Source organism: Gallus gallus, chromosome 5, assembly GCF_016699485.2.
Source record: "Gallus gallus isolate bGalGal1 chromosome 5, bGalGal1.mat.broiler.GRCg7b, whole genome shotgun sequence".
In the NCBI taxonomy this organism is placed as follows: Eukaryota; Metazoa; Chordata; class Aves; order Galliformes; family Phasianidae; genus Gallus; species Gallus gallus.
In genome coordinates, this window is record NC_052536.1 from 45,471,941 (window position 1) to 45,490,263 (window position 18,323).

An 18,323-nucleotide genomic window follows, 5' to 3' on the forward strand; every position below is an offset into this window, starting at 1 on the left:
CTAAACATTGCCAGCTGTGGGCAATGTTTAGACACCCCCACCAAAATAAAGTTAAGGACTTGAAAGGCACCCAAGGACTGGTTGGAACAAAACCTGAATATAACTGGCTATTAATTACTTCAAAATCAGCCTGGAGAGAGATGCATTGGTACCAGCTCTCCACACCTCAGTGGCTACAGGAGATCTCTCATCAAATGAGAACAGCCCCCCGGTCACTCCCAGGACCATGGTGAATCACACCCTGCCCTTCTCCTGTGATCTCCAGAGTCACCACCATTTCCTGGCTTCAGAGACAGCACATCACTATGACCTCCAAGTTCTTAAATAACCACATGGTGAGTGATACCGTCCACTGCAGAGTTACGGGTGAAGGTTTTTATGTAATTGCTTAGTATTAGTGACCAAAACAAGGTGTTTCCTCTTAAGGTTTCTGAGAACAATTAAATATCCTATCCTTTTTTTGATCCTTCTGATAAACAGGCAATGTTTTAAAGTTTTGAAAGGCCAACATTAAGTACATCAAAAAGACCTACTTTCAAGAGAAGAAATGCAGCTCAAACTCCCTCTGTCTTCTTTCAGCCAAGGTCAATAATTATATTAACTTCTGAAAGATGGTTGAGTACAAGTTGTTTTTTGTTGTTGTTGTTTTTTAAACTAGCATTACATCCCTTTGAAACTTTTACTTTATAATAAAAAACAGAAATGAAAGAATTAATGTATGAGTCCCTGTAACTTTAAATCATGCCTTGTCCTGTCTCCAGGGAGATCTTTAGAAGAAAAAATAATAAAACAGCGAGCAACGGGAACTAAATGTTGTTCAGTCGCATTAATCATCAGGGATGAGAAGTCCCCTACACAACATGGAACCTGAGAACAAGGACAGGGACCAAAAACATTTCCCCAGTGATTCTAAATGATAGCTGCTGAAATCACTTGTAATTCTTCACAAAAATAGGCCTACTGAGGGCCTTGTCAAAGACGTAGAACTGACGGAGGTGAACATGTCTCACAACAGTGAAATAACACATAAAGGACTGACTATCGAGGTATTTACTGTACTGTTTATTTGAGTTTCTTGAACAGAAAAAACAGGCTGGAAGAAACAATGAACAGCAGCCATTTGAGCTACTTCAGTCCCTGTTGAGGAGAATCAGGGGTGCAAGACCTAAACCTAACCTTTCCTTATGTATGGCTAAAGCATGCAGGACAAACTTTGTGAGTCCCACTGAATGAAACAGAGCACAATGGCATCCACCATGATGGAGGCTAATTGGACACTTGAGATTTGTTTCACAATCAATACAAGAGTCTCCAGTGCAAATATAGAATACAGAAAAGTCAGAAGTCCAGCTGCCCTGAAAATCACAAATTTTCAGTACACACAAGTATGACTTATTGCCATCAGACGAGGTTTGTCCCCATGCTTAAAAACCCTGTGCTGTGATCTGACCTAGCTGGAGCATTCCTGGTAGATCATCCCTGACCTCAGCAGGCTCGGGTGGACTCAATGAGTATGCAGCATTATCAGAGATGCACTGCAAGAGCGGGTCAGTCTGATGCACAGAGAACCAGCCATGCCCCTGGTCATGGGCAGTGCCCAAGAGCAGAGACTTTCTGCTAGGGACTTGAAAAAAAAATGCACTCACCCCCAGCTCTAATTAGGAGAGGAAGAAAATCCAGTGGGATACATGCATTAAAAAAAAAAAATAAAAAAAGGCTAGGATATAAATATTTCTATTTGAAATTAGTTCTGTGGAACATATTTAGTGAGAAATAACTGGAATTATATTTCCAAAACATAAAAACATGAAAACTGATTGCCGTAATGAAGCAAATCAACAACACTGATCAAGAAAGATTTCATCTCAGATTAAGAACAGTAAAATATAATAACACAAATGGTATAAAAACCAAAGTAACTCATAGTGAATAGACTCACTGGGTTTGAATTATATTGATATACATCAGGAGTAAATTTCAAGATACTGCAGTACAAAAGATACTTATTTCATATGTCAGAATTAGTGGAAATAATTAACAGAATCCCTCCAAGTAATTTATTATTTTAACTATTAATTCTTGAATCATGCTGCCAAATTGAGTAATTGGTATGGAGATGAGAGTTATCTTTTAAGTATCTTTTATAATATCTTTTCAGATTCAATGGGATTTCTGGTTTTAGAAATAAATCCTTTCTGTTTGCAGGTTACGTGTCTGCAGGTATTTGTTCTGGAGACATGCAGGCTGCTGCTATCATGAGCCTCCTTAGATGTAAATTTCAATTTGTGTTTGTGGCTATGAAGCCTCAAACTGAAGATAAAACACGGCCCAGTTATTTGCACAGAAACATGCAGCAATTACAATGAAGTAAAATCCATCCTGCAGTCCTCCACCTCCAGTCCCTGCACTTAAATGGGTGGGGAGAGATAAAAATAGAGCAGCAGGTAAAGATGTTTGTAGAAAAAGATGGTTATTTCTTAAAAAGTGCTGTGATAGCCTTCACCACACCAGCACTGACAGAGATGCAACTCCTCATCTGCTGATTTCTTCCCATGAATACATCATTTTGAGATTTTTTTTTTTTAACTTCTGCATGGAAATAGAGGTAAAATTTGGCTCTTCTCCTTTAGACATATGCCCCTAGCAATTATTCTGCAACAACAAGTTTAACCTGTACAGAACATAAGAAAATAGTGCCTTAAATGGACAGTGACAAGCTAAAATACCCAAGGTTGTTTTAGTCCAATAGAAAGCAATCTTTCAAACAGAAAAAGGAAACAGTCATTCATTTGAAATATTTTCTAAGTAAATGTTATAAACATGTCAGGATACAAGTGACATAACCTTGAAATTGGCTTGGAGAAAGAAAATTGTTTGAATTTCTGTCCAAGTTTAATGGATAAAAGAAAAAATAAACAGGAGAAGCTATGAGAAGCATGCAATGTTTTTTAATCAGCATTAGTTTGAATATAGTATTTTGAGTACTGCCATTTTTAAACTAATGCCATTCAACTTGTTAGGGTCACTGATGTCACCAGCTGTCCTGGGTAATGCTTTGTGCTGAGCAGCAGCTCTCCAAGGCAGGAAAGAGGTGGTGATGTGGTGTGTGAGAGCATCAGCCTCCTGCCTCCATTCAGATCTGTGTTTGGAGGCCAAACAAGAACAGTGTCTCTTATGATGATGTGTTAATACACGGGTTTGTTTGACTGTAGAGCTATTGGGCATGATTTGAATTTGACGTAACTTCATGCACGTAATGGGACAGAGAACCCAGACCTTTAATTTGTTAGAGAAATTAGGCACTGACCTTGTTAAAATTGAAACGTGCAATCTGTGCTTTCTCTTACCTCTCACTGCTCTTTTATTTCACTGCAATTACTCCCTGCATTTGGAGAAGGGAGTCTTCCTGTCATTGCTGACAAACACTGTAAGCCATAAAAGTGTCATTACATAGGCTATTTCCATCAGAATTATTATGTTTCCAGCATTATCTTCAGTTTCTTATACTTGGATATGAACCTGCATTTTGGGGCTTTGCATTTATAACTCCCAGGTCTATTGAACTTGTATACAGAATAACATCACTTTGTTGATCTTCCTTCATCTAAGGTCCTCCAGGCAGTTTTATCTCTACAAATGTCACCTCAGTCTACAATGATCTCCACTGAAAGTAGCATGTCTATGAGCAGAATGAAATACTGATGAATATGAGGTCAAGTTACAGAAGAGTTAAAGCAACGAGCAGCTACAACACCTTACCTTTGTCAGAACAAACGGATACATTTAAAAATAAAACATTTCCTTCCATTTATAAAATTTCCATGGGTTTCAAACTATAGCAAACAGGTCAAATGCTGCTGACATCTTGTAAATAAAAACAAAAGAAAAAAAATCAACACAACGCTCTCTGTATTTAAGTGCAATGGCCATAATCATTATGCTTCATACGTAAAGAAAAATACAGAGAGAAAAATATATCCAAGAATTCCTGACTATGAGCATCTGCCTTCTGACATCCACTGGAGATGCACAAGCCTCCAAAAGCAGAGAAAGAGACTCAAAGTTAGCTGCTATGAGTTGAGCACCTGTATTATCTCTTAAAACATAGGCTTTGGGATGAGCTATCTCAAAGGAAGCTGAGGTCCATTTCAGTATCAACGTAAGTTATTATTGTTCAAAGCTCATTAAAAGCCTTTGTATCCAAACGGGAAGGCAAGAAAAATCCGGGAGTGCTGTGAGTTTATGACAAAGTAATGCAAGCGAAGTAACAAACCAGGGCAAGGATAGGAAGCTTATGGGTCTGGTATTGCTCATTTCATTTCTTTCAGCCTGTTACCACTATTTTTGCATCATTTTTGACAACTCTACAATATGCTCCTGTGTATCCTTCCAAACATATTTCAGAGCCACTTAACCATCAGCAGAGCAAGCTTGAGACATGGAAAAGTATTTAAATCCAGGGGAATCCAGGAACGTACATCGATGGATTTCTGTGGGATCTGGATCAAACCCTGAGTCAACACCAAAATGACAAGTAGCAGGACTTTGTGCTCCTTGTCTAGTCCTGATAGACTCCTACCATCCCAGACCATGTACTCTATTATAAATACAAAAAATGAGCACTCAAATCACAGTTATATTTAAATGGTGATAACAGTAGCCATTTTTCAGAGATGGGAAAAACTTCTGACGTGGAGTATTCACCTCCACGTACTTCATTCCAAGGAACATAAGGGAAGAAATGTGATTATATATACATCTGGACTATTGAAAAATATTGAATTCAGGACCAAAATATCATCTAAAAGAAAATAATTCTTGCTGAGGGTGTTGCCTCCTTGCAGTGAGCACAATTCACTACATAAGCCAGTATATTTTTGATGATCCTAAATCAAGCTTCCAGTAAGGAAGATTTTAAAAATATTCTTGTGTTGTAACAGAATGTTCCCATTGGTGATGTAGTGAAAGAATAGAAGAAAAAGCCCATCTCCTGGCAGGAAATTAATTATTGAGCATTGCACTGCTTGATGATGTGCTCCTACATCCTGCCCAGGCTTTCATTTTTTCCCCTCTCAGTTTGTGGAGAAATTCACTATGGAGAATATACAAACAGAACAAAGGGGTAAAGAGTATCAGTTTCTTAAATGTATTTAGCAAGCCAAACAGAGCTAGAGAGAGAAGCCCAGTTTGTGTATCACCACCCCTAGTGCTTACTCCCTCTTTATATTCATCTCTTCTCCATCAGATTGCCACTTTGTTCTGTGAAATTACCTCTGTTCAAAATGGAAGAGATGCTCCTGAATTTAACATCACTTACCCGTGGCAGGTTAGAGCTACCACTTCATTCACTGAAAACAAACAGCAAAAAACAAAACAAAACAAAAAAAACCTGAAAATCTTAGTTCATGATGGAAAAAGACCATCAGCATATGCCCATGGATAAATATCCAGCCATAACTCCATTTCCACAAACAACTTTTTTTCCCTTCTACACCCAGTCAGTGTAGCAAATTTCACCACTGTTAATTTTGGCTTTCCTGTGAAAAAAAAAAAAAGCTGAGAAAACCATCCACATTATAGTTTCAGCAATCTGTTTTATGCCAAAATATAAAGCTTCTGAGGCTACTTGTGCCACATGCGCCTAGAACACTCCCGAGTTCAGCAGGATCGTAATGCTGCAAAGCATCCCCACCAGAGCATATCCCAGCAACTGGCATCCTGAATCCTTCAGCAGCATTCTGTGGAGCTATCGCACAGAGAGGGAACACGCAACAGGCTGAAACCACATATGCTGTCTTCAGATAGCATTTCACATAAACAGTGCACTACAGCTCAGCTAAGACATGGCGAAGGATTTTTCAAGAGAAATTAATACTTCTAGCTTTCAAAAAAGGAGGCAGAAAGAATATGGTAAACTGCTATGGCAGATGGTTGTGTGATGCCTGCAGAAACTTGAATACCAGGTAGGCTCCTGGGGTACTGGTGGTACTGCTCTCATGCCATTGCCACTGTCCCTTTGGTTCTTCCATCAGCTGCTGGAGAGGATGGCTCAGACACAGCAGGACAGAAATGTCTACATCTCCATTGTAGACCTGAAAGAGCCCCTGTTAGGCTAGCTCCTTTCATCAACAGGAGATGGTCAGCTTCTATCCCTGCAGCACGTGTCCCAGTGTTATCATGTGCTGTTCATATCTGGAAATATCTTGCTGCTGCCTGCCATCCTCTCCTTACAACTTCCTCCCTGTGCATCATGGAGGCATCCTGGCTCTATGGACACACCAAGGGGTCCCCAGAGACTGTAAAGCACCTCTACAAATGCAACAGCGTTCACTGAAAGGATGCATTCAGGAATAAGACAAGCCATCAGCTCTGACCATCTCATGTGGCCCCACAGGAGCTCTGCAGTGCTGTTGCAAACTGCACCAGCCCCAGCTGGCTTCCTATCCGAAACTCATGACTTTCTATCACATCAAAACAGTTATTGATTCTGCAACTGACAACGATACTCGTGGTGATTCAGATTGTATTCTTTTGGGAATATGCATTTTGAATTACAATGCATGAAAATGTTTAATTACTACATACGAACATAAAGCATATGCTGCCATTTTACAAGAAAGCATGCTGAAGAGAAGCACCATGCTTTGCCACTGGGCTCCAGCATGACAAAAATCACACTCTCCTGAGTATCAGACTCACCATCTGTAACATTTTCCATTTCTAGAAGATAATGTGAGAGCTATGTGTTACAAATCATATCTGCTGTAAGTGATAGATGCTATCACTTGCTTTGGAGCAGCACTCGGGAACAAATGCCTTTTCTCTCCTGTAATAGCCCTCAACAGGCATAAAACTTCTTCAAAATCCTATTCAGTTTTGCATGCAAAGTGTCAACTAAAGTATCTCTGGGAATTCCTCTTATATGGTAAGAGGGGGACAGGAGTTCTTTTCATTAACATAATGTTATTCAAAGGAATTTGCCCTGTAGGATGACGTTTCTCCTACAGGACTATAGGAGTTCTTGAGATGGCTGTGCGCATCTGTATAAATGCATTTTAAGTTCCAGAAAGGAAAACGAGTTTAACTCCTTCTTACATAAATAACTGGAAAGGCAATGAGAAAAACATGGTGGCTTTTTTTTTTTTTTTTTTTTTTTTTGTTATTATTATTATTTAAGAACAGATTTCTATTCCTTCAAATTGCCATGAGTTAAGGATTAAACCTATTTTAATCACCGGAGTTGACCGCAAGATATCAAATGCAGGCCATCCATGCTAATACAGAGAATCAGAAGAGACAGAACCATGAGTCAGTAATGTAGGATTATATTACAAGGAAAGACTGTCAAAACCCAAGGGGATTTCAATCCGGAATTGCCAACCCCGGAAACTGAAAATGGGTATTTCAGTAGTTATAAAGCTGCAGGTCACAGCCCATCCACGCTTAGCCACAGAGCTGAAAGAATGGCTAATTTGAGTCTTTTTTTTTTCCTGATAAATTATACATGCTCTCTGTCAAACCCAACCAAAAACTAATTTCCAGCAACTGCACTGCCTCCACCAGTAGACAGAGCTCTAATGTCATCATGCAGAAACAGGAAGAGATAATGACCTATAATTCAAGTCTATTATTTCTATGGGACATGAAGATGCGTGGCAGTATAATGCCAGCTGTTGACTATGTTTGATGTAACACACCAATCTGAGTGTTCTCCCATGTCTATAAACCAAAGACGCTTTTAATTCTCCCATCAGTTTCTGCTAATCACAAAGACTTTGCTGGTGAAGGGCAAAGATAACTTTGGAAGGACTGATACCAACAGCATCCAAGCCCAGGTATTTGCATCCTTTCCGCCAGCACAGCCTGTGGCAGAACAGGAGAGTATCTCGGAGATGATTTATCCCAGAGTTCTGCCCACGTTTACTCAACTGTACGCCGGGACAGCCCCACCTTCCCCTCCGGCTGCGGGGACCCGGGGCCAACAGGGTCTGCGCGGCCCCGGCTGCTCCTCCGCTCTGCCCCCGGCTTTCTTCCCACCCGCGGAAGCCGAAACTCCCGTTAGCGGCGAGGCAGGGCGAGCCCAGCACCGCCTGCTCGGCAGCGAGGGCAGTCGGAGCGCGGAGCCTGCTCCTCGACGGCCCCTCAGGTGCGGCGGGGCCAGGCTCGGCCGCGCCCCTCCGAGCCCCCCCAGGCCCGCGGGGCGGCCGCAGCGCTCCGGGGAAAGTTTGCTCCCCTTCCCCACGCCGGGCCCCGCAACCTCTCCGCGGGAAGCCGCCGGCCCCCTCCGCCTTCCCACAGCCGGCGGCCGTGGGGTGGGCTACGGAGCCCCGTGCACGGGGAAAGGCGGGGGGGGAAAACGGAGAAGAGGAGGAAGAGGAGAGGGGCGGCGTGGGAGGGGTCTCGGGGGTGTTTGTTTACCTTGGAGGTTCTGCACTCGGATGTCGCTGATGTGCCCGATGAGCTCCTCGCGCTGGAACCAGTCCCACTCCTGCCCGGCCATGGTGCCGCCGGGCCGGCCCGCTCCGGGCAGGGGGCGGCGGGAGCGGGCGGCACCGCCACCGGCACCGGCACCGTCGGCGGGCGCGGAGCGGAGCGGAGCGGGAGGGCGGGGAGGGGGGGCGGCCCCTCTCGGCGCTGCGCCCCGCCCCGCGGCACTCCTCCCTCCCTCCCGCCGGCCCCCACCTTCGTCCCCCGGAGCCGCCCCCTGGGGCACCGCGGGGCCATCCTGGCCCCGGCCCGCGGGCCGAACAAAGAGAGGTTTTTTTGCCATCTCTGCTGCGCCTGGGGACGCCAGGAGGGTCGTCCCCCGAACACTTGTCCTGCACCCTCGTCAGAATGGGCAGAAAGAACTCGGAACGGCGGAGGGGTGCGATAGAAGAGGTGAAATAAGCGCTGCTGTCAATTAAAAGCACCGATTTGCAGCTTGTGTATGCCTTTAGCCTGCTTCTTGCTACGCTGCCGAATTTCCTTTGAATTTTCACTGCGAATATCAACATTCACACCATTCTTCATCCCAAGTAACAGTTATGGAGGCTCCTCAGCATCACTAAGATGTGCTCTGCAAACTTCCCGAGCAGCACGAGCACCTCTTTACATACGCAGCATTTTGTTACAGCATACAAACATCTGTAATTTGGTGCCTTTTTCTTCTCAAACCATGAAGACTGTTTAATGCAAACAGAACAACTTGACACAATCCAGTCGGACTGGTGTAGTACCACCAGTCAGACTACCAAAACACACGGCTGAGATCTATGAAGTTAAATATAAACAAACTAGGAACTGAGACTGGGGCTCTTTCGAGCTGGAACTGTTTGTGCACATCCCAAACTGTGGCCCCACACAACCATTCGGACGCATGGTGCTCTTCCCACAGCCCCATCAGGTGGATTTTCCATCAGCCTTCCAAGTAAGGTGGAGATGGTAAACACACGAAGTCACCCAGGGAGAGGGGAACTGTTTATTACTGCTGTAACAGGCACCAGTCAGTCATCCCACAGCCCAGCCTACAAGCATCGGGGTGGCCCTCAGCTTTATTACTGTTTACACATCCAAGCCCTAAAGTTTTTCACAAATGTAAAGAGGTACGAGTGCCACGCCGAAGAGTTTACAAGCCTTCAAAGTGAGGAACAGAGGAAACATCGTGTGAGAGGGAAAGTGCAGCTGACTCAGACATATTTGCACGAATCCCAGTGCCAGGCTATGGCTTTACATTGCACCAGGACATGCTGGTGTTACCAGGTTCCCCAGGACTGCTACCAGTGTGGGATGGGTGGGCCAGGCTTGGTGTCACTGCATGAGTACACAGTGGGAGCTGGTGTTCTGAGAGCCCTCTGGACAGCCCAACCCAGCCTCCAGGAGCCCCCGTGTGTTCTCATAGTTTTCACTTAGAATCACAGAGTAATTAAGGTTGCAAAAGACCTCTAAGATCATCTAGTCCAACCATCAGCCCCTCACCATCACGCCCACTAATCCCTGTTCCGCTTGCTGCAGGCAGTGTGTGCAGCTGCAGAAATGCAGCTGGTGTAAAGTGGAGGCAAATGGATGAGGAGAGATGGAAAGGTCAAAAACATTTGGCAGTGAAAGGTCCTCACAGAGGTGCAGCAGAAGGAGTAAAGGGCAAGAGGAAGCACTAAAGTACGCATTCACTGCCAGCTCTGCCCGGTGTGTGATGTTATGGCTCTGATTCACTGCCCTCCGCACCTTTTTCTGGGTCTGCTTAACACATTGCTGCCTTCAACCCGCTCCCTGCCCACACGCAAGGTGCCCAGCTCCATCAGCAGGATGTCTGATGGCAACCCCACTACGCTGCCATCCTCAGGCTGGTTAGCAGCTGGCTATGACTTGCGCAATCTGGGTCTTGGGGTCAGGCTTTGTTTAAGATGTTGTAAATGACTAACATCATGGTACAAGGAAGTTTAAATTCCTGGTGAGGGGGAGGAGAAAGGCTGTTAAAATATTTTTTATTCAGGAGAGCACCTGCTCTGTGAACTGTTGTCCTCCGACAGAGAAAAACACAGCCAAATGGCAGCAGTTAGAGTTGCCCGGCAGGTAGCACTGACTGGGCTGCCCACTCATCGGCACATTCACATAACCTGCCTCAACTCCATCTAACATGAGTACAAGACGCTGACATTGAAAAGTCTCACCCAGCAGAGTGCAGCTCTGTTTGGGAAGGCAGCATCCTGACTTTGCCCATCCCAGCCTGCCAGACTTTCCCCAGCGCTTTCCCCAGACCAGCTTCATGGAGAGCAGAAACCCTCACTGGTAGAACCTTCACTGAGATGGCTGTTAAAAAAAAAATAATAATAATAATAAAAAAAAGCAATGTTTGCAGCACCAAGTATTCCAAAATGAAAAACTAACCTCTGAAATGGTAAGAACGCTAACATTTGTGAGGTGGAAAGGGGCATTCTTTATGTTTTTTTTCTTTAGGCTTTTATTTTACTGAAGTTCTGCCCTGTAAACATGTGGTCTGTGAATCAGCTCCGGAAGAAAGTATGAAATCTGAGATTCTCACATAAAGATAGATCTCCAAACATTACGTTACTTATGCTACTTGTCCTAAAATCTGTAAATGCTTGTGGGAAATTATCTGGGAAAACATTATACGCCTACTAAAAAGTAACTGATTATATACAGCGAGGAGTAAAGAACTTCTCTTAAACAAAAAGTGATCTCAGATTCTGTTATTAAAGCTCGCCTGCCTTTTGATGTTTAAGGACCATCCTATAACTGAAAAAGCAGGTTACATTTAATTAAGTCCCCTGGCTCAGACTCGTTACTCAGGGCAACACTGTAAACACTTGGCAGGGACTGAGCTATAAGAACAGGTTTATTAAAACAAGATCTTGGTCGCATATGAGAAGGCAGAGAATATACAGGAAGCTCATGGGCAACTTATCACTCTTCTACATCACCGCCGTTTTTGTATTTTTAGTGTATGCAGAAGGAAAATATTAAAAAGCTTTGTTTACCATCTGCATTTGGTTCCTTTGCATATCTTATTGTGAGTGATTTAATGAGTTGAATTCTCGGTTTGAGAGGAAAAATTATACTTGAAGATTGTCTGATAATAGCAACAAAACCTCCAAACCCTACAGCCAGGTTTTGTGCCTGTCCAGAACAAGAGTGCTTTGTGGCTCCTGCTAAGATGACAAGTGAAGGTGCCTCCACAAAGGAAACTATAGATATATTTATGTGACTGTAGCTAAATTGCCTTCGTTTATAAACAGAGTTCCTATATGAACACTCAGTCCGTGAACGGATTATTTTCTGGCTAAACCTGTTCCAGGCCAATGATAACCAGAAAAAGATGTTGTCTTTCTTGAAAAAGTCACTTCCATGTGTGGACATAACATATACTTACCCCAGGTCTTAGAGGAGCATAACTTCCCTCACATGCATGCCCTAGCTATCACTGACTGCCCTTGTCAAATAGCTAAAGAGTATGTCCATAACTATCCCTGCAAGACCTCCCTCTGGCCACGCTCCCCCATGTCCTTGTTGCACTGTGTAGGCCTGCAAGGAGCTCCTCTGAGACAAATACAGTGTGGGAATGCAGTGGATATTTGGGTCCCACTGGCACAGCCCTTGAGTCTTTGCACGCCCTTATAGCTCCTTAGCAGGGCTACGGAGAAGGTGAGGATCTCTCTCAGTTTTTAATCTATTAAGTTTTTCCAAAGTCTTCCTGGACAAAGAGTAAACCCAGAGGCTTTCTTACCCTATTGCTCAATGAGGAAAAGGCAGGAAAGTTAAAGCCTGAAACCTTCAACTGAAAGCAATCCAAACTACAATTTAACTCTCACATTTTACGCTTGCAGTACAACCTGACCTGAATGGTGACTCCACTTCAAAGCAATAAGTATGCCACCATAGGTCTCATCAACACTTCATTTTTCTTGTTTAGCCCGTATCTGAAACACCAAGGAGTGCCAACCATGAGAAAAGATTCATTAACTGTGCCAGATGAATTGCTAAGCAAAGATTTTGCTTTTATTACCCTGTCCGACAGCAACCCTCAGCCTGGCTCTGCTACCCACACACATGTAAACACTGGGAGGGGTACCATGTAAAGTAGACTTTCAAAGCAAAACACAAGAAAAGAGAAAAAAGACAGTCAAATTTAACAAAGTAGGTAGAAGACACTCAAGAAAGGGTGCAAAAGAAATGAGAGAGACTGCATTAGGAAGATTAAGCAAATGAAGGATATGAGGTTATGCACACACACACACAAAAAAAAGCTATAAAATACAAGTGCCTTAGGAGTCTTTCTTTGAAGGTAAGAAAAGCTGCAGTAAAATGTGTGTTCTACTCCTCCGACAAAGTTTGGTAGCAAACAATGAATTCATTAGTAAAATTGATATGATCAATAAAATGAATACCAGCTTTGAAAGAGGAGTGCAGTGGCCCACTAAACCAGTGCCAATCTTGATGCCTTTCAGCTTCTAACAGAGGACGAGGTGCGGTGACTGTTGGCCCTGTCTCAATGTACTGCTGAGAATATGAACAAACTCTGGTGTGTCTCCTCTTTTCTTGACTTCTAGAAATCCCTTAGGCCACACTGATGAGCCACACTGATTCACATAAACAGCTGCAACCTAATGGTAATAAGTAGATTACAGGGTCTTCTAAAAGGTCTCTCTGTGCTGTAAATAAGTTTTGCTGTGCGCTGTTAACTCGGATGGGTTCAGCTGAATTTATATTATTTGCTTGCTGCAAAGGTGAGGTTTGTATGTACCAATCTAGGAACAAAATACACTTTTCAGCAAGCAGTATTATTTTCAAGGCTGGGCCTTTTGGAGTGGTGGTGTCCTATCAGGGTAGGATTTATAGAGAACAAGCATTTCTACTTGACGGAGGCAACAGCAGAGGTCCTCCCCTGGCCTGCAGGCTTGTTTTCTTACAGTCAGTTTGGTTTTCTGCCATTCTTTCAGGCAGTCTGAAGGCTGGAAGAAAAGGAGGGTAGTTATGTAAAACTCATTTGAAAATTATGCACTTGCGGAACTGATTTGTTTCTGTTGCCATGGCCCTTTTGTTCAAAATCTACCCTTTCACCAGGACAAAACCTTCTCTTGATTCAGGGAGCAAAAGCTCCATATAGTTTTTGGAAACTTGTTCCTTATTTTTCATTTTTTTTCTCTTCCTATTATTTTTCCTCAGTTCCTGGTGGATGTAGGAGGCAGTTGATCTCATCCTTGTGATAGTACAGTGTAATTCTTCCTCTCTGGGATTCACTTGCTCTCAGCTCTGTGTGACCAACTGATCTCATCACCTTCAGATTCCCTTCTGTATGCTCCAGCTTGTTGTGAAGTTTCATTGCCCCAGCAGATAACAAACCAAGATTGCAACATGTAGCCATTAAAGAGATGGGTTTTCCAGTTTATCACCTTAAGGCCACAAAAAAAGACCCATGAAATAAAACTTTCATCTTCAGAGCCCCTGAGCGTGTCCCAGGAGTTTCCAGCTCTTCAACATCCTGTTCCCATAACATCAGTTTCAACGTTTCTGATCTCAGTGATAAAGGCAGCGACGTCAGCCTGGTTGTAGCAGTGGCTTCAAAATGACCCAAGAAATGGAAGAGTCAATGCCATGCCAGGGCTTACTGTACTTTGAGATGATGAAAATTTCTGTAGATAGCAACAGCTGGTAAACCTGTGCAGGTAGAAATGATCCAAACCACATCTGAATGTTGCTCTGGGCAGGACAACTCACTCTGCCTCACAGTGTTCAGCTTTAGGTGACTCTGACCAGCTGGCCAGGTTACTTTCTTTTGCCTGAATTACTTTGAATAGATAAATTTGAGGTACTTTTACCATATACACAGTAAATAGAAGTCAAGGGCTCTAAAACAATATTCGCTGGCAAATACTATTTCTTGACATAACTGCAAACATTTAATATGGTGTAAACAATAAATCAGATGCCTTGAACACCGACCAGAAATGAATGCTTCAAGTGGAAAATGGAGATTGCTCAGTCTATTTTTTACCCTATGAATACTAGCATTGGAAGCAGGGCAGCAGGTACTCATTACAGTGCTTAAGTACTGTAGTTGGAGATGCTATAAAAATGACGGTAACATTGCTGGTTTTTATACACAGCTTTCCATCTGTAGATCTCAAATCTTCTGTATATTGCAATTTTGTGCAATTTCCTGACTTAACCTGCCTGAAACGAAATCGACAAGCCCTGAAATAATATTTTATTTTATAGAAAAAAACCTGCATATTTTTGCAATAAAATGTTTGCAGAAGAATTAATTATGTGTGATCTATTCTGCTTACTTCATCATAATAACAAAACAAATTATTTTCTTATAAGCAAGCAAGCAAGAAAGCTCCTTTTAAGCTGCCTGACCTCTTTCACAGCACTGAAGATATCAAATATTCTCCAGATGCAACATTCAGCCAAACTGCGTGTCAGTGCAGCTCCTTTCAGAAGTAATTCAGCCTTCCTTCTATTTGTTTCCATTCAAATAAATGGTGTCTATTGTACAACCAACGTCAACTCAGCTTGACTGTGAAAGAGATGCGAGAAGAGAATCTTTTGCTGTCCTCCCCAGATCACATTGGCTAGACAAGTAATAGAAATACATAAACCTTTTCAACTGAGGGGTAGTTCCCTGTAGCTGATGAATAAGCTGATCATTTTTTTGAGTTAAAAGGTGCATGACTCTGAATCCCTCCCCTTCCAGCATGAGATTTTTGCAGCATAAGATGCACTAATGGTTCCAAGCTCTTCAGGAGCAGTCATTTTCAAACCTTACTTGTATTTCACTGAATATTTAATGTAACAGTTCTGCCAGAAGTCTCTGAAAATAGGGAGAATTAAAACCCAGCAGCTGTTTCTCAGCAGAAGGAGGTTGATGATTTTGAAAGTTTTCCTTTATCATATTTCAAAGCATGACCTTGAGGAATGCTGTCAGTGTCAGATATGTCCTTGCGGTTGCTGTATATGATGGTTTAGAAGTCATGGTCAGTGATACTTAAGCAATACTGCAATAATCTGTCAGAGATCACAGTCCTCTTTACCAGCCTGGATTCTAGATGATAGTCAAAGGGCTAAGAAATTGATTATTTGTATGTATTTATGCTTTGTTTTCCCTGGTTCAATAACTTCTTTGCAAAAATGAACAGCAGTTAAGGAGGAAGACAAGAATGTGAGGCACCACCACTTGGCAAATGTTCTCAACTCAGCTTTGATGGAAATGTTTATCACTCTGCTTCTGAGAAAGACTCAAGAATATATGCATTTTTGCTATAACTCCACTGTTTTGAACTGGAAGATGAAGTCATAGAGCAAAATACAATTGGTGTTAAATTTGGGGAAAAATTGGGAATGGAAAACACCCTGTAACTCTTCCCTTCAAAGAACTGTTGAAAGTAAATACGCTCTGTACATCTCCTACCTGACCAAATCAACTCAGTAGAGATGAATTTGAATGGTTGCCCCCTCCAGCAGTGACTGTTTCTAAGACTAGAAATGCCAGGGTAAAAAATTTGCCAAAGGGATATTTTCAGATATTTTAAGATCAGGCAGGCTGCCCAATTGCACAGACCTTTAACATTCAGTACTTTAACTTGTCACATCTCTTGTGTTTTTAAACAAGCCAATGGACTATCACATTAAATTCAAATGAACCTTTACAAGAGGTCTTTGGGATTTCAGGATGAGGTAAAAGCATGACCACATGCCATCACACTGCAGAGTTTTGCCTTTTATCTTCAGTCCTTTTTACCCGCTTTTACGCGACTCATGGCATTTTATTGCACTACTGATTACAGAAATATTTATCTGTCCCAGAGCTCTTTCTGAAATACCATTGAAGTGTTCACTGTAGCAGCAAAAACAATCAGAGCTCTTCATACGTATAGTTCATCTTCTTTTTAAGAAGAAAACACCAGCCATCGAGGGTTTTTAAATGCAATGGGGATGAGAAATACAGAAACCAACAGCTGAAAGCTAAAGCCAAGACAAATCCAAATGAGGAGATTGTAATAGTGAGTCAGTCATGCAGAGACATGACGATTTGCCAACTCCTGGTGTCTTTAGAGAGAGCGTGGGCCTTTCTAGAAAATGTGCCCTAGTAAAACACAGCAAAGTTCATGCAAAAGTGGGTTTATTGTGCAAAGTGTAATGGTCTGTAATATAAAAGCCAGATCAGAGGATATGCCCAGTGGTCCGCTGCCTTTAGTTCAGTGAGGTTTATCTTAAATGGGTATTTCTTTTTCTTTTCATTTTTTTTTAGCTCCTACACGGGCCAGGTCCAAGAGTTTTAATTCCACTCCTTATGGACTTCTACCTTGGGAAATGAAGCCAGTGAGTAAAGAAAAAGAAGTGACACCAACTGAGAAGTGATAACAGCGTGCAGTTAGTGCTCAGCCACTGGGAACTAATGCACTCATTCACAAAGTGCAAAGCTGCCGTCGGGCGAATTTTTTTTGTCATTATCAAACAGATTGTGCTTAGATCCATTGACAAAGGTGAATGGTTTGATAGTCATAATTTAATCCCCTGTTACCAATACAATAAGACAGTTGCTGAAACACACAGTTCATTTTTTTCAAGGTTATCATGCAGTTAAAAACAAATGCACTGGAACATTTGAAAACACATGTTGGTAGACATTTGTTATAGAACAGATCCTACCTCTGTATGTATATAGTGCATATATCCCCTCCGTTGTGTGTGGATTAAATTATATGCATGTGTACATTTGCATACACATATATATGGAATTAATGCAGATAAGAATAAATACAACATGAATGTGTGCACACATCTGCATTCAGGCACATTCGTGCCCAAGCCCCGTGCTCCCCTCATGCAGTCTCTAAAAGTCTCATCACCTTAACATATATGCAGAAAGAGGCTTAGAAATGCAGATAGAGCATGCCCTGATACTAGATGACACCTTTGGGAAGCTCTTTTCCCCCATATGTTCTGAGAGGAAAAACACAATAGCTATACAGACCTTCAGGACGTTATAGTTATTTACTGAATTCAGAGCACCTGAATTTGGAAGATCTGGACATGAGTTTTCCTTTGAGTTGTTACATGATCATATATAAATTACTTCTCTGAATTCATATTTACCTACAGACTAGGTATGCTACTGCTGACCAAGCCCAGCTTCTCCTAGCTCTTGTACACTCACGTCTTCACATGGGAGGAAATTTCAGAAAAGCCATGTGGTTTGATTATTACCTCTGTAAATAGAAACTAATGGATCTATTTTGACATATGAAAGTAGAGACAGCGATCAGGAGTTTTACTTCGTGCACATTTTAAAGCAGAGTGTCACATACGTCCCTATTCAACTCTTACATTCTTTATTAAAGCAACCCAGTTGGTGTTGTAGTGGGCGCAGAAGGCAACAAGTTGGTACTGTGAGTTCTTAATTCCTCTGCTCTCACCAGGAATGGTTATAAAGATCCTAACATAGGGCCATCATTGCAGGGAGTGGGGTAACCTCCTCAGCATCAGAAATTCTTGATTTTCTTCCTGCTGTTGTTGTAAATGTTTTTCTCTTAAAGGTCCAGTTCCTGCCAGGAAAAGAGTTCCAAATGTATTCAGTTTTGGGGGGTTAGAAAAAGGAAAAGGAAAAGGAAAAAAGAAGAGAAAGGGAAAGGAAGAGGAAAAGAAAATGGAAGGATGTAATGCTTACTGTTAAAAATATCTGAGCTGATTTCAATGATTTTTGAGCAGCTGCAAGTGTGCTTATGTTCTGTCTTCCCTGCATGGCTGAGCAAAAGTCAGTTCTCAGCTGATAGGGAAAGGATACAATCTGTTTAGCAGTACACATCATTTCTAAGCAAAAA

At 42.4% G+C, this 18,323-nt stretch overlaps 1 protein-coding gene across 2 annotated transcripts in view; it reads right to left on the reverse strand.

Moving 5' to 3' along the window:
• Positions 1-8,575, reverse strand: part of CLMN (calmin) — a 70,029-nt gene extending 61,454 nt beyond the window's left edge. For both annotated transcript variants that reach the window (XM_046942044.1, XM_015287775.4), the window contains exon 1: positions 8,419-8,575. In XM_046942044.1, coding sequence (XP_046798000.1) covers positions 8,419-8,500 — 82 coding nt within the window. In that variant the 5' untranslated portion in view covers positions 8,501-8,575. The remainder of the gene's footprint in view (positions 1-8,418) is intronic.
• Between the last annotated feature and the right edge of the window lie 9,748 nt (positions 8,576-18,323).